The following is a 27,955-nucleotide window of genomic DNA, read 5'->3' as shown; positions in this document are numbered from 1 at the left end:
AACAAATCGATCAATTACCGGTGGCTTGTCTGACGGCGGTGTTAGGCGCCATCACGACCTATAGTGGATTTTGGGTCGTGACAATTATGCTCGATAGTTTTCCTGTACTTCTCTTCTAGCTGGGCGTGTTGCGCCCCCACAACAGCAAGCTCTTCAATTTTAGAGTTCAAGGTTGCCTCTAAGTTAATCACTCTTTCAGCAGAGGCAGCCTCGTGCTCGGTTGCAGCAAGAACGGCATCATGGACTTCAGCCCATTTGGCCTTGGCTTCATAAAATCTAACCCTCAGCGGGCCAATTTCTTAGATAAGGGTTACCACTTCTTGCTCGCTTTGCTGCAAACGAGCTTCCAAAACAACGACCTCAGTAGTATTGTTTTCCAGTTCCGAGAAGCGGAGAACAGTTCGGTCTCGTTCCACCAAAAGTTGTTTCCGTTTAGAAGTAAATTCCTCCTTCTCACGAATAAACTTCTGAAGGCCCTCAGTAGCAAGAAAGTTGGACTATATAACAAAAAGAAGTAAAACTTAGAATACATTCATACAAAAGTAGAAGAAATAACAAAGGAAGAAAGGAACGTACCACTACGACGTTGTACATGGCATTGTTCAACAAACACTCTCCCGAGAGTGCCTGAATCTTTTCTCAGTCTTTCTCTGAAGCCAAAGGCTTCAGATAATTAGCAAGCTCCACCGACCGGGATACCAAGTTGCATCCGGTAGAGACCGAAAGAGTAACGTTCTCCTCCTTTGTGGATCTTCAGAGGGGCAGCATAATTTTGCCCCAAATTCCCATGAACTAGAGACTGTGGAAGTGGAGCACCCTCTTCATGGTCAGGTATGGCCGGTGGAGGCGATGTAGCAGCTACTGCTGGAAGAGTGGATGAAGATGGAAGTGATGTAGCAGTTGCTCGTATTGTTGAAGATGGAGATAAAGCTGATGAAGTTGAAGAGTGAGAAGAAGCTGCATCAAATGCAGTGTTGGTTGTTGGATGCTCGCCAACCAAAGACGACAATGACCCGGTACTCAACCCCATAGTACCGGGTACAACAATTGGGGCCTAAAAATGGGAGTTGACATTATCTACCAAATCAAACTCTCCCCAAAGTGCCGAGGCATCGTCCTCGGTTGGTGTAACAATCTCAATAGGTCGAGCATCCTGTTGAGATGATGAGGATCATTGTCTTCTATGTAGAGAAGCTCCTCATCACTAGCTTCATCATCATCATCAATCATCACGGTGTCTATGACTGGCCCGAAAGGAGGATCAGTTACCATCGCCACCAGAGATGACTCGGGGCATCAATCTTTACCCTCTTATTCTTTCCCCCGGACACGGAGGAACGTCTTCTCTTCGGTTTTTTATCCTCCAGCCGGGGACTCCGTAAAGAAGTGTTTGCACCTGAGACAGTCCTGAAGATATTTGTTCGAGTAAGTGCCTCCTGAAGTAGCCTCGCTGCATCAGCAGAATCAACCAAGACGTCCTTCTCGGGAACAACAACAGAGCTCGTAGGTAGACCTAATTTCGTGAACAAGTTAGAAGGGTTCAACCAAGTTCTCCATAAACAAAAAAAAATAGAAGCAAAGTAAGTTAAAATTACCATAATATTTTGCCTTTCACCCATATTTAGGTCGTGACGTCCAAGATCTTTTGAACCCACCGGTCCAAGCCTTCCATCACCGGTGGAATCCATCGAATTGTTGAAACAAACGAAGGATGGAGGGTCAATACGACTATAGAAAAATATTTAGTAAAAGAAAAAAACTAAACAAAGAGCTTACGAGTGCGGTTCCAAGCGGCCGGAAAGGATGAAGCCGTTGCCGGAATGATGTCGTTGGTGGCAACTACAACGAACCGTTACATCCACCTACAATCATTGTCATCATCCATGCTAGACAGCAAAGCATGGTGGCCACGCTTATAGAGGTTTATCATTCCCCCCGGAAGATTTTGGGAGAATAGAGATTCATCATATGAGCTAAGGTTAGCTCCTCTCCAGTCTCCTGGCACAAGCATAGAAGGCATGCGACCGTCCTCCACACTAAAAGACTTACCTGTGCCAAACACACCTGGTAGCGATGGCAAAACTCCACAATCACGGAATCAAGCTCTCCACTCAATGAAAACGCACCCAAAGTAAAGGGATATGTGTAAAAGTATGTAAAACCTTCTTTGGAAAGGGTTACTCGCTCCGATAGATCAGGGGCAATGATATCCAACTCATAGCAGTGGGCAGTCTTCCTTCACAATAGGAAAACTAGAAGGATGAATGGAAGAAGGGTACCTGCTAACAGCCCATGTACGAGGGTTAGCGGTATGGAATTTCTCTTCTAAGTCCTTTGTGGTACTGATTCTCCTTGGGATGATGAAACCCACCGTTGGAGGAGTAGAGTCCTCGGCTTTGTTCTTGTTCTTTGAAGAACCGACACGCTTGGAGGAAGAAGCCATTGATTAAGGAGAAGGAAAAGCTTTGTGTTTGAAGAGAATTAGAGAAAGGATGGAGAACAAAGATACAAATTAGAAGTTCGAGAAATTATAAAGTGCAAAGGAAAATAATGATGCATATAAGTAAAATTTTGGAAGCTAAATTCATGGCCATGATTCCCTCGATAAACAACAAACATTGTGCTGAATCGTGGGACGACACGTGTTCGGGGCATTAAATGCAGAGAGACGTGCGTCTAATCAACCGTCAGAAGCCTTCAGAGGAAGTTATGGTAATTCCCGCCAAAAGAGTGTTTCTACCAACTTTTCGGTAACACAAAGTTATGTCACCGGAAAGTAGGGGGACTATCTGTATAGGGTGAAATGTGATATGACACATGGTCATCTAAAGGAAAGATACGTGGAACCCTAGACGGGGATGTCCAAAAATTGAATGCAGTCATTCCGCTTGTCACCGGAAGGGATAACGTTCATAAAGGTGTATTAAATGCTCTGCGCCCGGTAGCATTTAATAAGAAATATTCTGCAGCATTAAGAGCGATGTGTGATGACCCGACATGTCATCATGCCACATAGATGCTATTTGGCATATATTAAAACCATGTGGAAGCTTACATAGGAGGAAGGCTAGCATTTGTGATAAGATTCTAGAAAAGTATGAACATTTCCTTTGGAAGACCCTAGATCCCTATGAATTTGTTAGGAAAGTCCTTGGAATCTTCTAGGCTTGTAGAGAATTCTAGAGAAAGCCCTTATCTTGTAAATATTAAGGACTTGTGTAATAATTAATATTTACACTCTAGCCCCTAGGAGACTAGTATATAAAGGGGGCCATCCATTTGTAATTCCCCAAGCAAACAATTCAAGTTATCTCTAATACAAAGCTTCCTTTAACAATTCTTTTGTATTTTTTCTACCATTTTCTTAACGATCTTGAGTGTGGTAAGGCTGACTTGGTATAGTAAGAACATGAGCAAGTTGTGCAAGATCGTGAGCGAGTTGTCAAGTGTCGCACGTGTACTTAGTTAACAACTAAGGATGTGACAATGTGGTATCAGAGCCAGGTTGCAACTAAGGGAATGGCAAACGACGGAGAAATTAACGCTGCCAACACCCAAGCTAACGTCATCCAAGATGCTGTTGGCAAGAGTGGCCATAACAAAAAGAGCAATGCCACCAATAAGAGTCAGGAGGTACCACCCGAGGTTGTGTCAAACGAAGGGCTTACATCCCAAGAACCATCTCCCACTGAAGCGAGCAAGAATAAAGTAGAGGTCCTGCCCGAGGACGTCTCGCTCGGTAAATACTGGGTGATGAAGATGAAAGCAGGGATGGACGCCGTGGAGATCTTTGGACAACGCTTGGGGAGGGTGGAAGGCACCCTTAGCATTCTTGAGGGGCACACTCTTGAAGAGATTAAGAGTATCTGAAATGACTTGGAGGGACGTACACAAACCGAGATGGAACTAAGGCAAACCATCATTTCCTTAGAGTGTAGACTCATGGAGGCATTGTGTATTATTGATGCTATGAAGGCAAAGATAGAGTCACTCGAGGAGCATGTTAGTGCTGGCGTGACCGAGGCAGCCAACAATGTTATGGTGATGAGAGAGTCTAAGATCGAGGCTCCCAAACCCCCGATGTTCAAAGGTGTTCGTGATGCACAAGAAGTGGAAAACTTCCTTTGGCACTTAGAGAACTACTTCAGGCACGGCAAAGTGAGGGACGACGAGGCCATGATCAACACTGCAGTGTTGTACCTCTCAAAGACTGCCATGCTATGGTGGAGAAGGAAGATGGCCGACGTGGATAAAGGTCTATGTACTATTAGCACGTGGGATCCGTTCAAAACCGAGTTCAAGCGATAGTTCTTTCCAAAAAATGTCTTGTACGAGGCAAGGCGCAAGCTTAGGGAGTTGAAGCAAATAGGGAGCATACGTGTCTATGTCAAGGAGTTCACTACCCTTATGCTTCAAATCCTCAACCTGCCCAATGGTGACTTGTTGTTCCACTTCATGGACGAGTTGCAAATTTGGGCTAAACAGGAGTTGCAACGGTGTCAAGTCACAGATATAGACCAAGCCATAGTTGAGTCCGAATCATTGATGAATTTCAGGCATGACAAGCACGACAAAGTTAAAGGCAAAGAATTAAAGGTTAACAATGTCAAAGGTGGGGGTGACCGTGGCAAAGGCAAGGAGATACAACAACAATACTACAAGACTCAATATTCCAAAAAGTCGAGTGGCCATCAGGGCTACGCCGAGAAGAAGGCGCAGGCCAAAAAGAAGGGATGTTACATATGCAAAGGGTCGCACAGCTTCAGGAATTGTCCCGACCTAAAGAGCCTCAACGCCATGGTCCGTGAACGGAAGGAGCAGCCGCAAGGAGAGAGTTCGGGAACCGCACAGTTGGGTATGATTGGATTATGTGGTGCTGTCACGAAGCAAGCTATCCAACCTACCGAGAATAACAATAAATACGTGGATCTCACCATCAATAACAAGCCTGCTCATGAAATTGTGGATACTGTAGCAACTCATAATTTCGTGACTGAGGCTGCCGCAAAGAGACTAGAATTGAAGCTTGCTCCAACCAAATCTCGCGTCAAGACCGTGAATGCCGAGGTACAAAATTCTCATGGGGTAGCTAATGGAGTTGGTGTCAGGCATAGTCACTTAGAAAGGTATGACAAACTTTACCGTAACCGTTATGGATATCTTTGACATAATATTTGATCGACCCCTACCTCCAACGTCTTTTGGTTATGGAGTGAGAAGGATCTTGTATGGTACCTATAGTGACTATGCCACACGGACAGAGCCAAGCACAACTTTTAGCTATGCAGGTTGTCAAGGGGATCAAGAAGGGGGAGCCGACATTCGTGGCAACCATCGCAAGTCTGGAGGAAGACAAGAGTTTTCAAGAGACACCGCCGCCTTGCATAGAGAAGTTGCTTGAGGAAAACAAAGATGTCATGCTCGAGGAGTTGCCTAAGCACTTGCCGCCTATGCGAGAGGTGGATCACAAGATTGAGTTGGAGCCAGGGGCTAAGCCACCCGTATTTGCCCTATATCGTATGGCACCGCCCGAGCTAGAGGAGCTCATGAATCAATTGAAAGAGCTGCTAAATGCTGGTCACATTCGCCCATCAAAGACACCTTTCGACGCACCAGTATTGTTCCAGAAGAAGAAGGATGGATTGATGTGCTTATGCATAGACTACCGAGCACTTAATAAGGTCACAGTGAAGAATAAGTACCCGATCCCGCTCATTGCTGACTTGTTCGATAGACTTGGGCAAGCCAAGTACTTTACCAAGGTGGATTTTTGCATGGGCTACTACCAAGTTCGCATTGTAGAAGGGGTCGAGCCGAAGACAGCATGTGTGATAAGATAAGGAGCCTTTGAGTGGTTGGTGATGCCCTTCAGCCTAACCAATGCACCGGGCACATTTTGCACCCTTATGAACAAGATTTTTCATCCCCACTTTGATCAATTCATGGTAGTCTACCTAGACGACATAGTCATCTAGCAACACCTTGGAGGAGCATATGGAGCACTTAAGGAAGGTTTTCCACGTCTTGCGGGAGAACGAGCTATACATCAAGAAAGAGAAATACGAGTTTGCACAATCAAAGGTGCACTTCTTAGGTCATGTTATTAGCAATGGCAAGCTACGCATGGACAAGGCTAAGGTACGTGCTATCCAGGAGTGGGAGGCCCCTATAAAGGTAACTGAGTTGAGATCCTTCCTTGTCCTTATTAACTACTATCGTCGGTTCATCAGTGGCTACTCAGCAAAAATCGCACCATTGACTGAGTTGCTAAAGAAGAACAAGCCATGGGTTTGGACAGAGCATTACCAAAGGCGTTTGAAGACCTTAAGGCAGCTGTAATAGAGGAGCCAGTCTTGGCGCTACCTGACTTTGCCAAGACATTTGAGGTGCACACAGATGCCTCAGACTTTGCCATGGGGGGGGGGGGTGTCTTGATGCAGGATAAGCATCCCATAGCGTTTGAGAGCCGTAAATTAAATGAGACGGAGCGGCGTTACACGGTGCAAGAGAAGGAAATGACTGCCATTGTGCATTGCCTTCGTACATGGCGACATTATTTGTTCGGGTCGAGGTTTGTGGTCAAGACTGACAATGTGGCTACTAGCTACTTTCAGACGCAGAAGAAGCTCACACCAAAACAAGCTAGGTGGCAGGATTTCTTGGCCGAGTTTGATTATGTGTTGAAGTATAAGCCGGACAAAGGTAATATTATAGCCGATGCCTTGAGCCGGAAAGCAGAGCTTGCTGCAATCACTTTAACAAGATGGGACATTCGTGAGGCTATAAAAGAAGGCATGCATCATGATCCAACATCCAAACAACTTATCGAGTTAGCCAACCAGGTCAAGACAAGACGTTTTTGGGTAGAAGACGACCTATTGCTTAATACGGGCCAGCAGGTCTACGTGCCTAAGTTTGGAGACATTAGACGGCGGATCATAAGGGAGAATCATGATACAATGTGGGCTAATCATCCAGGCCAACGTCGCACTAGGGCCTTGGTTGAGTCAGTCTACTATTGTCCATGCATGCGATATGACATAGAGTGTTATGTGCAGACTTGTCTTGTCTGTCAACAGGACAAGGTTGAGCAACAAAAAATCGGAGGACTTTTCGAGCCACTTCCAGTTGCAGAACGTCCATGGGAGAGCGTGACTATGGACTTTATCATTTGCCTACCAAAGTCCGACGGTTATGATACTATTTGGTGGTGGTGGATAGATTTTCCAAATATGCCACCTTCATGCCCGTCTCACCAGGTTGCACTGCCAAGGAAGCCACCAAACTATTCTTTAAGAATGTGGTGAAGTATTGGGGCTTACCAAGGCATATTAGTAGTGATCGAGACCCCTGTTTTACTGGAAACTTTTAGAGAGAGTTATTCGACATACTTGGCACGAAACTGCACTTTTCCACTAGTTTCCACCCACAGACGGATGGACAAACGGAGCGGATCAATGCCTTACTAGAATGTTACTTGAGGCATTATGTAAGCGCGCATCAGAAAGATTGGGCAAGGCTCCTAGACATCGCCCAATTCTCTTATAACTTGCAGCGGAGTGAGTCCACGGGGCGGACACATATGAGCTAGCCACAGACCAACAACCACAAACTCCACATTCATTACCAGCCGCGTTCGAGGGAAAGAGTTTGGGGGCTTATCATATGGCCAACGGATGGAAAGAGCAGCTTTACACTGCTAAGTCCTACTTGGATAGGGCAGCTAAGAAGATGAAGAAGTTTGCGGACCGTAGGAGGAGGCCACATGGGAACGATATGGAGACTTATGGAAATTCAAAGATAAGATTCAAGAGTTTATGCAGCAGCATTGCGCCGCGGTCGTCGCAACATTAAATGGGGGAGAGTGTGATGACCCGCCATATCATCATGCCACATAGGTGCCATTTGGCATATATTAAAATCATGTGGAAGCTTACATAGGAAGAAGACTATTATTTGTGAGAAGATTCTAGAAAAGTATGGACATTTCCTTTGGAAGACCCTAGATCCCTATGGATTTGCTAGGAAAGTCCTTGAAATCTTCTAGGCTTGTAGAGAAATCTAGAGAAAGCCCTTATCTTGTAAATATTAAGTACTTGTGTAACAATTAATATTTACACTCTAACTCCTAGGAGACTAGTATATAAAGGGGCCATCCATTTGTAATTCACCAAGCAAATAATTCAAGTTCTCTATAATACAAAGCATCCTTTAACAATTCTATTGTCTTCCTTTTACCATTCTCTTAGCGATCTTGAGTGTGGTAAGGTTGACTTGGCATAGTAAGAACGTGAGCAAGTTGTGCAAGATCGTGAGCGAGTTATCAAGTGCCGCACGTGTACTTAGTTAACAACTAAGGACGTGACAGACGACCCGTTAAAGAGAATTTGACATTTATATTCACCATTACATCTTCATTAATGACCCTCATAATTGACATTAAAGATCGTACGACCTCTTTCCCTAGACACAACTATAAATAGTGAGCCAGTTATCATTGTAAAGGACATGAATTTTCTGGCTAAACTTACATTACATTCCACACAAAGCTTAATACAATCTTACTTTTTTGCCTTTTGATCTCATCATTGTTGTACCCGGAAATCTTGTTCCCGGAACTGTCATCTTTATTGTTTCATCTTCATTTTAAGGCAATGTATTGTACATTTCTTCAATTATCACATTATTTTAGGATCAAATTAGTTCACTTGTCAAGAAACCACGTACAATTTTGTGGGAAAACAACATTGTGTGAGCTGTTCCGTCATTTGAGTTCGCCAAAGTTATGTAATTTGAATTGTCGCTATTACATAGTAATTTTTTATTCTATCTTGAGAGGAGTTAGTCCAAATACTTTGGACAACCGTGAGTGAATTAACTTCCTTAAGAATACACTAAAAAATTCTGAGCTAAAAATTATTTTTCCATTTTCTATTCTAATTTTCTGTCTATGAACATAATGTACTAACAATTTTAATACACGTAAGGAACTACGCATATAACTTACACGAAACATGCAAAAACAAATTCACAAAGGTATAACATAACATATAGTTGTATGTTATATTTACCTATGTATAAGACTAAGGCAAATATGGAGTATCAAGTCGAGAATTGTTAGAGTATAACAACACTCACAATTCTTGTATAATAATATGTAAAAACTAAAAAAAATTAAAATTATTTTTAAATATGTGTGAATATATATTCCAAGTAGGAGGTAATATACTATTCCTCTGAGATAGATTTTTTTTGGTAGAAAATACTTTATCAATTTAATGGATCTATTCGAAGTAAATTCATATTAGTTAGGATAGTGAGTTTAGATCAAACTAATAGTTTTTGAAATACTAAATGATTAAGGGCAAATGAGTTTCGGATAAAAGGATAATTTGGTGTACTAAATTCTCGTTATGTGTGGGGTTCGGAAAATAGTCGAATCAGAAGGGTCTATTTTATGTAATTTTTTACAAGAGGCTATTTTTACGGCTCGAACTCGTAAAAAAATAAATATGTTATATTTACATTTACAGTAAATAGATAATCAGATAGAGTACATTAGATTACAGTAAATACAGAATCAGATACAGCACAGGTACCGAAGTAATAATACAGGGCTCCATACAGCACACAAATACACACACACAGTCCTCCGCCCACTCATTATTAGTATTTCATTTCATTCAATCAAATTTCCCAAAATCCAAAATTTTGCTCACCGAATGTAACGTTACTTCATCCTTCATTCAAGCTAAACACACCTTATCATCCCCATATACACTAAAACACCAAACCAGCTTTTTTTCTCCTCCTTTTTTTTTAACAGATAAGATTTTTCCTTTTCTTTTTCTTTGAACTACCCCATGTGGTTTCTTGTTGATTTTATCTAAAGATCTGATTTTGATCGGCGATTTGAAAACCCATTTTTCTTCCTTCAAATGTGTTGATTTTTGTTGTATTTCTCACCGATCCTTTCTTTTTTGAGGTAAAGTTTTGGTTTTTTCTATTTTTGTATGATTTTCTTGGCTTTTCCCTTTGTGGGGTTCTTGTGTTTCTGTGGAAATGTGCCTAGAATGCTGAGTTTTTGTTGCTTGTTTGATGATCGGTTGAGTTACATGTGATGTGATGAAGGTGATCCATTTGGGTTTTCTAAAGATTAATTTTTTTTAATTATAATTCACAGTATTGGAACTTTTTGTATGATTGGTTTGATTTTGTTTAAATTTATTCCAATGGTGTTGTTTCCCTTTATAGCTTTTTCTTGATTATATAGTTTAAAGCTTTCATTTTGTTGGAATCAAGCCCCTAGGATGTTAATTTTTCTGTTGAAGTTTAAAATTATTTAATTTTTGATGTATATATACTTCCGGTGTCACTTCTTGTTTTGAAATAAAGGAAGGTTCGTGAAGCTTTGTAATAAATAGCGAAGTAGATAGATGGGAGATAGAAAGATAGAAGAGAAATGAACTAATTATAGAAATATAAATGTCACACTTATAACAGTAAAGATATCCATATCTGCATAATCTGGTCCTTTTTTAGTATGTAAGAAATATGAATCTTTTTATGTTAGTTAGCTTAAGTTTTTGTGGGTAAAAAGTTTAGAACTTTAGTTTTGAACTTTTGGGAATTAATGTAAAGATCATGTTTGATACATGGAAACTGTGATTTTCCTAGATGCTGGTGTGTTGAGTGCCTCGTCTTTTTGTTTATGGTTTCTATTTGAAGTCCACAATGTTGTTAATACAGGATTCTTGCATTCATTGTTACTGTTGTGTTTACCACCAGATTTTCTAGGCAAGGTGGGTGAACCGAGTTGAGTGTGATTTGCATGGGTGATGATGCCAGAGTTGCGTAGTGGAGCAAGGAGATCAAAACGGCTTGGTGATCTCCAGCCTGCCGCCCCTCAACCTGTTGGCCAAGAGGAAAACTTGGTTTTGCCGCCTACTCAGAACAGAGGCAGAAGAAGAGGTGGTGGTGGAGGAAGAGGAAGGGGTAATGCTGCAACGGCTGTAGGAAAAGGGCCTTCAGGGACGACACGTGCAAGGCCAAGTGGTGGTGGTAGGGGTAGGGGGATTAGGTTGATAGATTTGGACCCAGAGACGCCGCGTGAGGTTCTTCCTCAAGCTGCTCCTGTTGGGGTTGCCGAGCCAGCATTTAATAGAATTGAGGGTGCTGCAGATAAAAATATTGCAATGGATGGTGGTGGAAGTGCGGACAAAATAATGGGAGTCGAAGAAGAATCAAGCACAACTCCTGTACCTGAGAGGGTATCTTCCTATTTTGCTCTTAAGTCTCTTTCCATTTGTGTTCTATTAACTTTTGCCTTGAAAATTCCTCCAGCTGCCTAGGAAATACCTTGACATCATTAATGACAATGTGTAGGCTAAATTTCTGAAACATCGTATATCCACTCTTATCGTAAATAGAATTTTTATAAGAATGCTTGTGTTTCTTGATGCAGGTACAAGTGGGTAATTCTCCTGTATATAAAACAGAAAGGAAGTTAGGTAAGGGTGGATTTGGGCAGGTATATGTTGGTCGAAGAACAAGTGGGGGAACTGAGAGAACAGGACCAGATGCTGTTGAGGTACTGCCTACGACATAGTGGATCTTTTACGAGCCTTTCTGACATTATTTGGATTATAATACAGCGATAATGATTGTCACTAGGTTGCATTGAAGTTTGAGCATCGAAATAGTAAAGGTTGCAACTACGGCCCTCCTTATGAGTGGCAGGTGTACAAGTAAGCATGAATCCTTATTTCAGAATCTCTGATTTCTTTGTATTTTTCAGTCTTCAGATGTCTTACTTATTATCCAATTGTGAACTTTTTTTTGCCTTGACAGCACCCTGAATGGATGCTATGGTGTCCCATGGGTTCACTATAAGGGTCGTCAGGGGGACTTCTACATCTTGGTAACTTTTAGTTTTCATCGTTTTCTAAAAGAATTTTTAGTTCTATCACTTTTGTGTTACTGATATTTCCTGGAAATATTTTCAGGTCATGGACATGCTGGGACCTAGCTTGTGGGATGTCTGGAATTCTTTAGGCCAGTCGTAAGTTTCCAACTTTTTCTATTTGCATTGATTTTCCTGCACATATATAGGAATGCAGAACAAAATAATGTACCACGTATAACTTTTTGTGGGCATGCATATGCTGTAGCCTGTAGCCTGTTTTTCTCTGTTTGATGATTATTAACCTTGCAACAGGATGTCGCCGAATATGGTAGCCTGTATTGCGGTGGAGGCAATATCGATTCTTGAAAAACTGCACCTTAAGGGGTAACTGTTATCTCTCTAGCAATACATATGTTATTTCATCATTCGTCATGATATTTTCCTCTGGCATATCACTTTGCTTGATCGTTCACTTCCATTTCACTTTCAGCACTCTAAACTCAAAAGTCAAGTTGTATCGGTGACCTGTTTTTTTTCACATCTAATTTTTTTTCTCACTTTAAGGTTCGTGCATGGAGACGTGAAGCCGGAAAATTTCTTACTTGGTCTGCCAGGAAGTGCTGATGAGAAGAAGCTGTATCTTATTGATCTCGGTTTGGGTAAGATGCATTATATTATGATCTTTTCTGTTTATCGCTCTATCTTTTTCTTGGAGTGTCCATTTCATTTTCTTTCTCATTTATTGTAAAGCATCGTTAATCCTGTCAATTTGTTATCACATGTTGAGAATTAACTCTGTCAGATCAATTCTGCTTGTGGGTCTACTAGACCTGAAGAATACCATTTCTTTTTGTTTGATGTTAATCTTGAGTACTGTTCTTGATGATATCGTTCATTTCTGCAGCATCTAGATGGAAAGATGCAGCATCTGGTCTGCATGTTGAATATGACCAGAGGCCAGATATATTCAGGTTTGTTCATTTGGAATGTAACTTAAATAATCTCGGGCGTATAATTCAACAATCCTTTTGAATGTGGGCTCATATGTTTTCTTTGACAGGGGAACCATAAGATATGCAAGCGTGCATGCGCATTTGGGTCGGACGGGAAGTAGAAGAGATGACCTTGAGTCACTAGCATACACATTAATATTCCTGATAAAGGGAAGGTTACCGTGGCAAGGATATCAGGTTGGTTGTTATATGCTTCTGTAAGTTTTTGTAGTGTCTGAATTTTGACTTACGAAATTTTATAATTCTCTTGTATTTATTGTTTTGAATTGTAATAGGGTGACAACAAGAGTTTTCTTGTGTGTAAGAAAAAAATGGCCACTTCTCCAGAGTTGATGTGTTGTTTTTGTCCGGCCCCATTCAAGCAGTTCCTTGAGGCAGTGACAAATATGAAATTTGATGAGGAACCAAATTATGCCAAGCTTATCTCTTTCTTTGAGAGTCTTATTGAGCCAGTCACGTCACTACGGCCAATAAGAATTGATGGAGCTCTTAAGGTTCCTATCCATATTCATGCATGTATGTGTGTTTACATGACAATATTGCTCCCCTACTCAGCTGTCTCCTCTTGTCTAATCAGGTTGGGCAGAAGCGGGGAAGGTTGCTAATAAACTTGGAGGAAGATGAGCAACCAAAGAAAAAAGTACGATTAGGTAGTCCTGCAACGCAATGGATTTCTGTTTATAATGCACGACGTCCCATGAAGCAGAGGTACATTGCTATTAATAAAAGTGTGATTATGAGTTTTGACGTGTCCAGTTATTAATCAAAGTGTGATTATGAGGTTTGACGTGTCTGGCCATTATTATAATTCCTTAAAAAGGTGCCGCAAGTGCTTGACTTTTATTTTGTCTTGGATCTTATCAAAAGTATCCATCGAACTCTGGACATCCAAATAAAGCCTTTTAATGTTTTAATTAGTTATGCATCTAAGTTGCCATAAAATTGCAGCTCTGACATTCCTATTTGGTGTGTTTCATAAATTTGGCTTGTATAGAAGTTCAAGTGGACTTGCTTGTTGCTTCATGTCATCTGTTCTTGTGTCCTTTCCCCAACTGGACATACTATAGGTTTGAGAGATTACTTATTTTTAGGACAGGACTAGGTTTTTTATTAAGGAGGACGACTAATTTTACTAACGAAAATTAGATTTACTAATGTTTACAGTATATAAAGCAGGAATCCAAGTTGGTTTGAGGATTTAACATTTAAGACAGTATTTGATTTTATGATTCTTGGGTTGGCCGTTTTCGGATAATCTGGCCTATGCGAACCTTTGAGAATCATTTCCATGCATTAGTCACTACATCTCTGTTAGGGGTCACTTTATTTTTCTTCGAGTTTGAAGTGAAACTGATTTTCTCTTTAATACAGGTGTCCCTTCTGTTTTGTTTGGATACATGCCTTTTGCTTAGGTTGATCGGTTCATATTTTATGTAGTCTTGATGACTTAATGTTTAGAACTTCCTTTTGCCTCATGTGAGAAAATTCGCGAGTACATTATTCTTATTTACGGACAGTAAACTTCTGGGTGTTGAGCAGGAAAAATGATATGGCTAAGTTAATCGAAGCATAGGATTAACTTTCGAAAAATGGTAGGAAATGTAAATGTGTTACATTTGCATGGATGTTTTAGGTACACGCCTGATATGTTTACCTCTGTTTTATCCCTTAAGGGGAGAGAAGGGAATCTAATGTGTGAATACACTTGCATGCAATCTTTTTGGTGCACCTCTGAGAATATTTGATTCCTATTTATCTACCTTCTATCTTTCAATGGATCATATTACAGAATCTGGTAAGACGGGCTACATTCTTGTATAAACTGTTTGACTTGGTAGGTTTACATGAGGACTTAAAAGTGTTATCTCACTTTCTTGCTTACATGAACTATTGACGAATTGAGTGTTAAATGCATGGATATTCATGTTAAATTATCTTCTTAATGCATGTGATTTCTATATTAATGTCAGTTGCTGATATAAAAGTATTAATGATAATCTTGTAGGTACCACTATAATGTAGCAGACTCTAGGCTCCGGCAGCATGTAGATAAAGGAAATGAGGACGGTCTTTACATCAGCTGTGTGGCCTCAGCAGCCAATCTGTGGGCCTTAATCATGGATGCAGGAACCGGTTTCTCTTCCCAGGTTTATGAGCTTTCAGCTGTCTTCCTCCATAAGGTTGTTATCATCTCAATCACCTTATCTCTATCATATTCAGTGATTATCTTTATCTCTTTCTTTTCGTGGGATATCCTCAAATAATTGTGATTCTGTTGTGGATTCTTTTCAGGATTGGATAATGGAACAGTGGGAAAAGAACTACTACATCAGCTCAATAGCTGGTGCAGCTAACGGAAGTTCCTTGGTTGTTATGTCCAAAGGTTAGATATTAATGGAAACTGATGTGATTGATTCACAGTTTGAGGTGTTTTTTGAAGGATCAACTGATGAACTTCTCCTTGTGAATGATATTGTTTCCATCTTGCTATTTTTGGCGGGAAATTTTCTTTATTAGTGAAAGAGTTTATGCTTAAACAAAACCAGCACATATATAATAATTAGATTTGCGACATACTATGCAGTTATAAGAATATAGCTTGAAGTGCATATAGAACAAACACGGATCTTGTATTCATTACCAGTGATCCTAAGTAGTATTAATTTTAACAGATTAAGTTCAGTCTGATTTTGAAATTCATGGTACCTGTGCTTCAATGTTTCTTCACTTTGTTGCATTAGGCTTTCACAGATCTGGTCTTTAGTCAAATGGAAAAGGATGGAACAGAAAATAACACCTGTTTTGGAAGAGGTCCGGATTGAATTTTTGCTGTTCAAGAGTGTGGTTATTCCTGCTTGTTGGTTTAAGCAGCTTTAGATACGAGAAACAGAAAGGTCGAAAGGGGATGGGTGTTGTGGTACTAATATGAGCAATGGGGATGTTCATGCGGTTCAGTCTAGATATCTTTAGCATGGGAAGTTTCCTGGTACAAGAGTGACCAGGAGGTGAAGTGGGATGTTCATACGGTTCTAATACTGAAGAACAATAGGGATCTTAACAAAAATGTTGTCAAGTGTAGAATTATGCCCCTTATACTGGTAGCCTGGAGCTTGATGATTAGCTCACGTCTTTGAGACCTTTTCCATACTTCAGCCATCTACGAGATGTTTTCGAATGTGAGTTGCTGTTGGTAGAATTAAAATACCAACTAGCAATTTACCACCACTTTCCATTAGTTAGCTGCTGCAAAAGTAGGGCAAATTAGGCAAGGATGCATGGATTGGCGCATGTCATGAGGTCAGACCCAGTCACTGACATGAAGCTTGCTATTTAAGTGGGAGCAGGGTAGAGAGGTGGGTGCGTACTCCTCCGAGTTTTGAACCTGTGAACACAATTGGGGTTGGACCATCTAACTCATAGGGATTTCTTGGTTATAAAAAAAAGGAAAAAGTTTAGACCTCAGGCTAATGGCCTGCATAAGTATTTTAGTCGTGGCTGTCTCAAAACCTTTTGGTGTGATCAAAGCAACTGGAGCTGAATTATTTACCTATTTTCACCATCTGCCTAGTGTGCTGACACTATCTCTTTGTTGGCCTTAGTGTGCTCTGCTTCTTTTGAAAAAATTTCCTACCTTTTGGTTCTTGGATATGGCGGTCTTACTTAGTCTGCTTTTTATTTGCATGTTTCAACTTTTGGCATGTAAATAAGATATAGATGGTTTAATTTCTGTTTTATTACAAGTAACCCACCTTTTTCGTATATGCGGTTAGTGAGCTGCATTTTGTTGCTAAGACTATCTGCTTCAGATTGTTTACCAGGAATGGACTTGCTGCGAATCAATTTGATTATGATTTATTGTTAATGGTCCCATGAACAATCTATTAAATTCTCTTGGTGTTTGATGGATCAGGAACTCCTTATACGCAACAGTCTTACAAAGTGAGTGAATCTTTCCCTTTCAAATGGATAAACAAAAAGTGGAAAGAAGGTTTCCATGTCACATCCATGACCACTGCTGGCAGTCGATGGGGTGTGGTCATGTCCCGAAATTCTGGATATTCAGAACAGGTGAAAGTAGTTTTTATTCTGTCATCACTTCCATTTCTTACTTTGCTCAACAATAGTAGCTTAAAGCAGATTGACTGTGTAGGTTGTTGAGCTTGACTTCCTTTACCCAAGTGAAGGAATACATCGACGGTGGGAAAGTGGTTATAGAATAACTTCTATGGCTGCTACTGCCGATCAAGCAGCCTTCATATTGAGCGTGCCTAGACGTAAAATGATTGATGAGACTCAAGAGACTTTGCGGACATCTGCCTTCCCAAGTACCCATGTTAAGGTGACTAGTCTTTCCTTAATCCCAAATGTTTCCTGTTTGCTTTGCGTTTTCCTTAAATTTAACAGGCTCAACTTGTGATGGGAATTTACAAACTACTCATTGTGATCCAGTTTCTATGATGTTTCCTTGGCTGGAAATGGAATTTAAGTTGTTTTGTTGCTTGTTTATTGTATTAGCCGCGGGAGAAAATATTAAAGTAATGGTTAAAAAGTTAGTTTAATAGAGTAAATATCACATCAAAGTTTTTAAAAATAAATTTAAATTCTCAAGGCTGTGAAAATTGTATGAAACAAATGTTTGTAATAATGAAGCTTCAATTGACAGGAGTCCGTTGAATGCAATTTGCATATTTGTTATCCATGTACTCTTTAATTCTTTTCCCTTTGTAGTTTCAACATTGCCTGCACTCTCATTTTGCAGGAAAAATGGTCTAAAAATCTTTACATTGCATCAATTTGCTATGGTCGAACTGTCTGCTGACATGGACCGCCGAGTTGTCAATTATTGTAGTCTCTTGTATTTGAAGAGAGATGGAGGATGAATTCAGCTGGTCCTGTTGGGGATTGCCTTCTCAAGTCAGTTCTCATTTTTCATGTAAAAATCATTGTGTTGTACAACTCTGTAATGCGAAAGAAACAGACGAGCTAGGGGGGCCTGCAAGCTCGGGCTAGTAAACACCAATTGCGTCAACGACATAATATTTTAGTTTTGATAATTAAGGCTAAGAAATGGTGGATTGCTTAACATATTTGTACCTTAAAATTGGAAGGGTGTATTTATTCCATAATCTATCGATTCTTGCTGCTGCATGTTAGGCTTTTCTATGGGAGAAATCAAAAGAGATGTCCTGCCCTTCCCCTGCAATAAGATGGCCAATTTCATTATTCCCAGTTAGCCAATGCGAAGCAAAACTACAAAGCTTTTGGCGTAACTGGTCATTTCTTACCTTGGGATGTGGCAGTGAAAATAGTAACAGGTGTCCTAAATCATTCCTCTAGTAGGATAACATTTGGTCAAATTATTCCATAGAACTTACAAGTGTTTGTGTGGGACAATCTATTTTGACTTATAGCTTATTTTGAGAAGTGATTTTTTCAAAATTACTTTGGTGAGAATCATTATGTTTGGCTAATTAATTTTGCTGGGTAATCACTGTGTAGCATGTCTATGCACTGATGTTGTAAAACAAAATTATACTATTAGGACATTAATTGGTAATCTAATAAACTTGTTAAATAATTTGGAACAATAGGTTAAATCGACGGAGTTAGTCTAGAAAAACTTGTACACTACCCGTGTATATTTAAATCTCTCTGCATATTTATGTTACACAGAAGTATGATGACTCGACTCATGTACATATTAAATTTGTAGTGGGGACAGTAAATATAGAATACTAACATAATTAGATCAAGTAATTAAGATAATTAAGATGTTCCATGCTTCCAATATTATTACTGAACTGACCTACTCAATGCTTCCTTCAAACCTTTTACTTTAAAATTTCTAAATTCTTTTTATATGAAAAAAATGTTACTTCTTCTTATCTAAACTCAACTCATTCTCATCGGAATGTAGTCGGCTCCAACTTGTTTGAAATTAAGACGTAGTAGTAGTTGTTGTATGTTTGATTCTAAACAAAAAAAGGGAGTTAAATTTAGAAAGTTAACACACAACTCAATTGGGATAAATGATCATTACAAGCAACTAGTGTTGGTAACATAAAATTTACAATTTACCAAGTGCTTCTCATTGGTCTAACAAGCAATACATTCATAATATTAACATCACATACATACACACATTAATTCACCAATATTCATCTCTACATACATTTTACTACAAATCAACCTCAAGATTTTAAAAAAAATATATAGAAAAAGAAAACTTCTCAGGCTATTTTAGCAGCTCAGCTCAAACTCGGATATCTGAAATAATCACGAGTGGCTTCAAACCCATACTTCAGCATTGATTCAACTTAACCCACCCTACCTTACCTCGCTATAATAATCTAACCTAATTAATAATAATGGACAGTGTCACCTCCAAGCTATCGATTAAAATCGATCTAATAATCATGATACCCGGACCCCGCGCATAGCGGGAGCTTTATTAAAATGAGAAAATGGTGGATGAAGTTGTTGCAGATGATGTTCTAGGAGATGGTGATGCCTGTTTCAAAACCACTGGGGGTAATATTCTAGTTTTCCTACTTTCTTGCTCTTTGATTAATTCACCAGCAAATATTTCCAACTTATCCAAATTTGTATTTTCCACTAATTTCTTCCCTTCAAATAACACAGATTCCACATTCTTCTGCCTTAGCATTTCTTCAGATATGGCTACTGTCTTTCTCATTCTTTCACCTTTGCTCGTTGATTCGTGTTTTTCCCCAACAATTCCATTTCCCTGTACTCGAACATAGTTATTGTTTCTAAATTGTCCAAATGCCATTGATACAGCTTGATCTACCTGCATTTTGTATAGGGTTACAACATTAGTCTTAGTCCGATATTTTGTTTAGATAAAGTAATTAAATACATTAGTCTTAGTCCAATATTTTGTTTAGATAATTTATTGTTCGATTATTTAGTTAAGATTCCAAATTAAAGTTCTTAATATATATACTAGTATATCGTTAGGTGCACTATTTGATCAAAAGAAGTTGTCGACCATTTAATATGTACAACTTTTTGTTTGTTGCCACTGAGTTATAAATACTAGGTCGCATGCCAAAAAAAGGAAGAGTTTTTAAAAATAAAATTCATTAAATGCAAAGTACCAACTTCCATAATTACGAACTATTCTAACGAAAGCAATTTTAATTATTATAAATATAAATTATTCAACTTTTTTTCTTTCTTTGTTTAAAAATATTAAAATATTTTGGGCATGAACAAAAAAATAAGCTTACCATGTCGGCAGCTCCATCTCCGGCAATCTTAACAAATGCCGCCGGCGATGACATCACATTTCCGGTACCGGAATCTGATTCTCCATTACCCAAAGAAACCACTAACAAATCTTCAACACCATTAGCAAACGGAAACTCTTGTTTATTGTTAAGTACATGAGTGATAGCCGCAGCCGTTGGATTATTCATCGTAACCCCACCACCAACGGCTGTAATTTTCCTTCTTCCATCAACTGACTTCACTTCCATCGCTTGATCAGCCACTGTGGCCTCACATACATTCGCCAACTTAAAATCACAACCGTCCATCTCCAGCGCATCAGCCCGCGAAAATAGAAACGGTGATCTTGTAGTTAGATCGTAGCAGGGGATTAAAACCGACTTAACCGTATCTTTTAAAGTTAAACCGCTGAATAATTTATCAAACATCTTCGCCGGCCGGAAAACACGCCGAAACAATCCACGGTTAGAACACCGTGAAATTTTCCGATCACTCTCGAGAAGGAATTTAAGAGCTTCCTCTGCAGTGAACATCGGAACCCCATCTTTCCCACGAGTGAAGAGAAGACCGGCGAGGACACCGCCGGCTCCGGAACCGGCGACAACATCGAAGAAATCGGCAATGTGGGTATTGTTCAATCCGGTTTTACGACGAAGGGTTGCTTCCAAATGGGCTAAAGATTTTGCTGCTAGAATGCCATTAGTGGAGCCACCGCTGTCAATTGAGAGAATTCTGATTTTTCCGGCGCCGACAGTTTTTGTTCCGGCAAAGGGTGTTAACATATTATTACTGTTTTGTTTGCATGCAGGAGAAAGTTTTGGGTCATTGTAGCCAAAGAGGAATTTGTTTTCAAGAATGGAAAATATTTCGTACGTGAGTTTGTCAACTTCCATTTTGTTGGAGTCGATCATTGAAATGGTAGAAATTGTAGCTGCTGCCATCTTTTGTGTTTTATGTGTTGTTTCTTTTTCTTTGGGAAGAAAAATGAGAATCAATGGTTTGAGAAAGTCATAAGAGAAGAATGAAGATGAAAAGAACAGGTAGACAAGTGTATAGATATAGAATACAGACATACACTTAAATAGAGGAATGAAGCCGCAGGATTTTCTTCTTCTTTAGTTTTTTTTGGGGGGGGGGGGGGGAGAGACGCAAGCGTGGGGTTATTAACTTCGAAAGAGGTACAAATTATAGGCTTTAACTTATATACAGTAGCATACTTCTTTTACAGTATATTTTAAATTGTTGTAAGAATTTATATATCTTAACTGTTAGGTTATTAACTTTACTTATTATAAACGGTTTTAAATAGTGTAAAAATTATTTATATCGTTAATGTATAAAAGTTAATTGGTATCGAAAATCAACTGAACGATTAATCTAAATTCACGTAGGGTAGGATTTATTAAACGAAAAAGTGTTTTTACCTTTCTAATCTCAATGTGAGACTAAGACAAAGTGTTTAACTCAGATTAATTGATTCAAGAGTAAAGGCTTTAGATTCCCAACTAATTATTAAGATTGTGTCAATCGATTGTGTCTGTAGTCTTAGGTTTTAGAGTTTAATTGGGGACAGTATGTACACTTTAAATCTACTACTATAATATTTTTGCCTTTGATGGATTTTAAATGTAATAGTTTTAGAGTACGCTTATATTGCGCGTGTATCCCGAGTCATGAGTAAAGACTTCTTGAAAATCTCATAAATATTATTAAAAATATTTAAAATTAAAAATATAATTTTAAATAATAGTGTAAGTTCCTAAAAATAATGAATATTGATTCTATTTGGCTAATTTTATAAAGAACTCCTCATATGTATTATAGTAATTCTTATACATGGGTTGTTATTGGTTTAGAAGTCCAAGCAATGTAGGCATAATGTATTAACTTGTATTAACATTGTTCATAATAATATTTCAGTTCGTATATAATTTTTAATCTCTTTTTTTTAGGAAACAACTCAAAATGATAAGTTTGAACATGGTTTTTGAATAAATATTTTCAGCTTAGCTTCAAATTCTACTTTTGTTTTCAAATATCACCAAATTTATAATCAACATCAATTTTCAAACTAAGAATATGCTTTAGTTTATATATTGTTCATCCTAAAATAATAGTATTTTATATGTTATTTTGAAGAAACAATACATAATTGAGAGATAAGAGGATATGCCAATGTTATAATGATATATGTTCATCCATAAATAATTGTTTGAGTTATAATATTTTTAATTTCGAAGAAAAATTCACATTAAAAATAATTTTATAGGGAAGTAAGGATGGTGCTTTTCTTACGTGGAATTAAATGAACTTGACACTTTCCAAGAACGAATTAAATTGTGTTCAACATAAAAATATAATACTTACAATTAAAGATGTAAATAAAAAAGGGTACAAACTTAGATTAAAGCCTAACTTTTTTTTTATTATGAATTATAATAGTCCAAATAACTTGTACAAAATTTATACATTAAGTCAGAAATGAAAGCACCAAGTCCAATGCATGAAACAAAATCTTATATGTTAACAAAAGACTTTTGAAAAGCTTTTTAAGATAAAGAGCACAGTCATTCAAATGACAACACTTAATTGTCGTTCAAATGTCTATTTTGAGATATTTCAGGCTCTTACATGTTAGAAAAATAGGTACAGGACAATTTTGTTTAATTTCGTGTGTTTCTTGTATCAATGAGTAAACAATTTTTAAAAAAAATCATATAAATAGTATTAAACGATGTGTTTCGACTATAAAAAAAGTGTAACTTTCTAAAAATATGTTTGTAGATTCTATTTCGCTAGCCCAATGAAGCATAAAATCTTACCACATGAAAATTCTCAGTTTTATAGGAATATGATGTTAAAATTGTTGTTATTTTTATACTCTAGTACCGAAAATGAATACAAACGAAAAAAATAAATACATTTATCACAAATAATATAAAGTAGAAAAATTAAACCTTTTAATCTCTTAGAAAGTTCACCCTGCTATAGGATATGTCACACCTCCTTTTTCTCGAGAGGATAGTGAGTTTTTCCAATTTAAGTGACATTATTCGAAATGAGATTATTTATTTATTCAGAGTCGCCACTTGGAATAATTTATGGTGTCCCAAGTCACCGATTTATTTTAGAATCCCAAATAGAGGAAATTTGACTCTTATTTTTGGTCTGCGAACACAGAAGACCGGGTAAGGAATTCTGTTAACCTGGGAGAAGGTGTGAGGCACTCCCGAGTTCTGTGATTTTAGCACAGTCGCTTAACAATTAATACTTGACGTAATTATCTGATTTATTACATGTTTTAAATCCATTGTGCATTTTTGTCTTTTACCGCTTTTTAATATTTATGAAATTTATTTGAACAAGTCGCGATGTCGCACACTTGTCGTTTTGGTACACATTGCAAACCACGCCACGTGAAACGCACCCACGATTTATAACATGTTTATTTTTATTATTATTTGAAGTTATGGTCAAGTCGCGTGAAACGCGCACTTGAATTGGGGTTTACGTATCATGACTATGCCATAGGAACCGTACCTATAGTTACGGTGATTTATTATTAATCGCGCCTAAATCAAGCTACGGTATTCGAATATTATTCAATTACTAATTTTGATATTATTGTAAGGTGATGAGGTATGTATATTGTTATGGAGGAAATGAAGTAAATTAATTATGGAAAAAGTTGGCTAGCTTGTGAATATTTATTTGTTTTTGATCATGTGCAACAATTAGCCTATAAATACGCTAGGGAAGTTCAATTAAAGTGTTACACCAATCATGGCCCAACCTAATCTCTTATAATTTTACTGCTAACCAATATTTGAAATTAGACTAAATTTATGGCAGGAAAAGATAGATACAGGCATGATCAATTTAGTCACTAAGATAGGAGATCAAAATGAAACTAAAACATGCTAAAATAGAAAGTCATTACTTCATTGAATAAACAAGAAAAGTAACGAATTAATACATATTCATCAATAAAATTAACCGTATGAACTACAAAAAAGGACAATAAATTAATCTTAACAAATATTCAATATGAGAACAAATTAATCTTAGCACACTCAGATGCGAACTCGATCATATCATACTCAAAGTTAAATTAAAACAAAGTGACCCAAAACATTAATGAGAAAAAAGAAATAGAAAGAGAACTGAACCTTTGTATTGATGATTGTGGATTCAAATTACAACTACTCAATGATCGGATAGCTCTCAACTGGACCCTTCGGACCAGAAAAAATTCGAGCGGCAAATCTCAACTTGCAACCTCAATCGACCTTGCAAAACTAATGATTTAGTGGCTATTTTTGGAGTTTTTTTTTTTGGGGGGAGGGGGGGGGGAGAGGGGGGAGGGAGGGGTTAATGATGACTCAAAAGTAGTCAAGGGCTGGTGGTTTTGGGGTGGTGAAGCTGCTGGATTTTTCGAAAGAAAGCCGAAAAAAGAATGACACGAATAGAAATTTCCTTATCCTAGAAGAAGAAAAATAAATTTTTTCTCAATTCCTCCCTCCCTATTTTTTCCCTTTCTCTCTCTCTCTCTCTCTCTCTCTCTCTCTTTTTTCATCACATTTCTCTTCTATTTATAGAAAATATTTTCGAAATTTTCAGACTTTTATTTTTTTTATTTTTTATTTTTAATTAAAAATAATTTTCACTTCCCATTTTTCTTATTTTTTTTTAAAAATAATTCCCCACTTTCCTTTACTTTTATTTTTTAATTTATCACTTTTTTTTTACTTTTAATATATTTAAAATCCCACTTTTTTACTATTCTTTTTTTATTTTCCACTTATTTTACTTTTCTTTTTTATTTCCCACTTACTTTTACTTTTTAAAAAAAAAATCAGATACCCTTACTTTTATTTTTTAATTCCAAATTTATTTTACTTTTTATTTTTTAAATTTTCACATTCTTTTACTTTTATTTTTTTAATTTTTCACTTTCTTTTAACTTTTTTTATTAAATAATTTCTACCTACTTTTACTTTTATTTTTTAATTTTATATTTCTACTTTTCCTATTTTTTAATTCCCATCCGAAATTTGTTTTTAAAAAAAAAATTAATTCTTATTTATTTTCGGTTTTTAATTCATTTTAGGTTTTTAATTTATTTTATTTAAAAATAAAGATAAAAATAATAATAAAAATAATACTAATAGTAATAATTGGCCTTTTAAATTATTAATAATATATATGTATAAGTGTAACAAAGCTAAAATATATATATATATATTAAATTCTAAAAATATTTACATAGTAGAAGGTGATAAAAATTCAAATATAGTCAAAAATTAGGTGCTCACAGGATAAAACGTATAAAATTCGATATGTGGAGGCAAAATTTTATGCTTTTGTTACCCTGCTATAGAAGCGTATAACAATTTAGGAAATTAGTTTATTCTTTTGTTATTCACTCCTAGTTGGGGTATTCCAATTAGTATTTTTTACCTAGTTTAATAAGAAAATATTTAATGACCAAAATTTTAGTTAATTTTAAAGTCCTAAAATTAGAAAATTCATTTAAATTACTATTTCATCCAATGTGAAATCTGATTTTAAGGGATAAAAAAGGCGAACGACATTTCGCGAGGCCTTCGTGCTTTTAATATAGTACTAGTCTTAAAGTACGCACTTTGCGCGTGTAATCTATCTCAATAAATTATTTATTTTTATAGTAAAAATTATGTTTGAGTTAAAAAAATAAAATTATACAATAAAAGAATTATTAAAAATGATAATTGTTGATCCTATTTAGCTAATTACTCAATAAGGAAGAAATTTTACCCCATAGAAGTTCTCAATCATACACCTCAAATTCTCAATTACTTATTCAACAAAATATTTCTCCCAGTTTTATAATTTTATTACTTCAATTTCACAAGTTATCATGCTTTCTTTTTAGTTTCAACAAGAACATATAACCTGTGGAGATTTGAGAGTTCACAATTTTTTTTTGAATATATTCTCAAGTTCATTCTAGAAGACATAAGTTAACTGACAAAAAAGGCATGTTCAGACTTTTTTTTTAATTAATAAAAAATACTGTAGAAATTATTCCCAACATATTAAAAAAATCACTATTGCAGAATCCATTAATCTATTATTTCTTTTTTCTTGAGAGCTTTCTTTCTCCATCCATAATCATGTATCTAGATTCTACATTTGAATGTATAAAATGTTGTCTTTTATATTTACATAGTTTTATGGACAATCAAATGTCATCTTTTATCACCTCTTGGTTGTCATCGCTCTATCTCTTCCTTTTCCACTAAGGGATTACTTAAGGACCTTAGCGTACGATCTGGGCTGTTTTCCTATCGACATTGGATCTTAGCACCCAAAAAGTCTGTTTGTACAAACGATCTAGGCCTGTATTCGGAGTTTCTTTGGAGTTGGTAAGGCGAAATTGTTTGACCAAAAAGTATAACTTTCGGCTAAAACTATTATTTTGTGTAATAACGGGTTAAACCTAGTTAATGATAATATCTCTAGATGCGAATCTTGAAAACGTGTGTGAGGTGAGACAGATCCAGCAAGGGGTTGATAATAACAAGTATTAAATAGTCATAAAATATAAGCAATAATGGAAGAGAGATTGATAATAAATAGCAATAAATGACATTTGAGTAAATAGGAGGAGTGATTCACCCAATAAATAATGAGCTAGGTGATTATTCCTCCTGACAATGATGAATGACAGACATATCATAGAATATTCGAAACCTTCCCGGATCTGATGGAAAAGTACAAGATAATATGAATATGAATCTTGATAAAAAAGTGTTCTTTGTATCTTTTCAAGAGGGAGAGAATCTTTTTGTAAAGTCTGCTCTTATTATAATGAATATCACATGCCCCTATTCATTCTCTTTTTTTCTATTTATATGGGACATACCCCCACTAAACCCTAGTAGTTCAAATACAAAGAATATCCAATAGAATATTCTTTTTAATATCCTGCACTAATAAACTAGCCATTATATCTCTTTTTACGGCGCTTGACACTTACCATCTTCTACATCTCGACCACGGGCTTCGCCATCTCCTGGTCGACCTCGACCAAATCTTTTCTCGATACTGCTTAATCTCAAGTACTGAGACGGATTTTGACCCATACAGTTAGTCCCTTCGCTTATTAAGGCCAACCTTCGACTACCTTAATGAGCAGGTTATGTTTACTGCGGTTGGCAAAATTTGGACGAGCGAGTCAAGCAGTGATGTTTCAGACGAGATGGCATCGTGACCTTTCGTGAACCGTAACTTTTGGGGTTGTGTCGCTTATGCACCAGAATGATGTCACGACGTCATGCGTCATTATGGTGTATTTTACCGATGCTTTGCATCATGGTCACTTGCTCGTTGCAGTTTATTATTGGTGGTGTTAAAATTTAATCTCTCTCTTTCATTTCGAGGATCTTCAAGGAGTCCGAGGGCTCCTCCTCCTGCATTTCGTAAGAGGAAGACTGCCTCTTCTCCAGAGTCTATTCCCATTATGGCCGCGGCTAGGCCTGCCTGATCGTCTACTTTTGTTCCTTCTTCCACCGCGGCTAGGTCTGTTCGGTCATCGGCTTCACCCGCTGCTGCCTCAACATCGGTTTCTTTTCCGCCTGTGGACATATTGATAACAGAGATCCCGTCTTCCCCTTTGCATCGTCTAGTGGATGAGGAGGAAGAGTCCGCCGAGCGGTTGGAATTTGGTTCCCCGTAAGAGAAGATCGGTGGACTTTGGTGATGGTTCGCCCGGGCTGTGGATTCAGTAAGGGGCGATTTC

The 27,955-nt window shown here is 37.5% G+C and overlaps 2 protein-coding genes across 5 annotated transcripts; one reads left to right on the top strand and one right to left on the bottom strand.

Annotated features, from left to right (window-relative positions):
• Positions 1-9,670: 9,670 nt before the first annotated feature.
• Positions 9,671-18,066, top strand: LOC104113184 (casein kinase 1-like protein HD16). 4 transcript variants are annotated; one of them, XM_009623290.4, is made up of 17 exons: positions 9,671-9,985; positions 10,789-11,270; positions 11,465-11,590; positions 11,674-11,747; positions 11,851-11,920; positions 12,006-12,061; positions 12,218-12,289; positions 12,470-12,564; positions 12,810-12,876; positions 12,966-13,095; positions 13,194-13,412; positions 13,496-13,626; positions 14,924-15,098; positions 15,211-15,301; positions 16,829-16,986; positions 17,069-17,257; positions 17,678-18,066. In XM_009623290.4, exons 2-17 carry the CDS (start codon positions 10,839-10,841, stop codon positions 17,735-17,737), a joined length of 2,145 nt encoding a protein of 714 aa, XP_009621585.1. In that variant the 5' UTR covers positions 9,671-9,985; positions 10,789-10,838; the 3' UTR covers positions 17,738-18,066. The 4 variants fall into 4 exon arrangements, with proteins under 4 accessions (XP_009621585.1, XP_009621586.1, XP_070051031.1 ...); XM_009623291.4 differs by having other exon boundaries at positions 10,750-11,270; XM_070194930.1 differs by having other exon boundaries at positions 9,671-9,996.
• A 943-nt stretch (positions 18,067-19,009) lies between these two features.
• On the bottom strand, positions 19,010-21,243 carry LOC104113185 (patatin-like protein 3). Its single transcript, XM_009623294.4, has 2 exons — positions 20,172-21,243; positions 19,010-19,729 (listed from the first exon to the last, which is right to left on the bottom strand). The coding sequence occupies exons 1-2, from the start codon at positions 21,111-21,113 to the stop codon at positions 19,370-19,372; spliced, it is 1,302 nt and encodes a 433-aa protein (XP_009621589.1). The 5' UTR covers positions 21,114-21,243; the 3' UTR covers positions 19,010-19,369.
• Positions 21,244-27,955: the final 6,712 nt, after the last annotated feature.

This window comes from Nicotiana tomentosiformis, chromosome 2 (genome assembly GCF_000390325.3).
Source record: "Nicotiana tomentosiformis chromosome 2, ASM39032v3, whole genome shotgun sequence".
NCBI lineage: Eukaryota > Viridiplantae > Streptophyta > Magnoliopsida > Solanales > Solanaceae > Nicotiana > Nicotiana tomentosiformis.
This window is presented reverse-complemented; position numbering and strand designations above follow the sequence as displayed.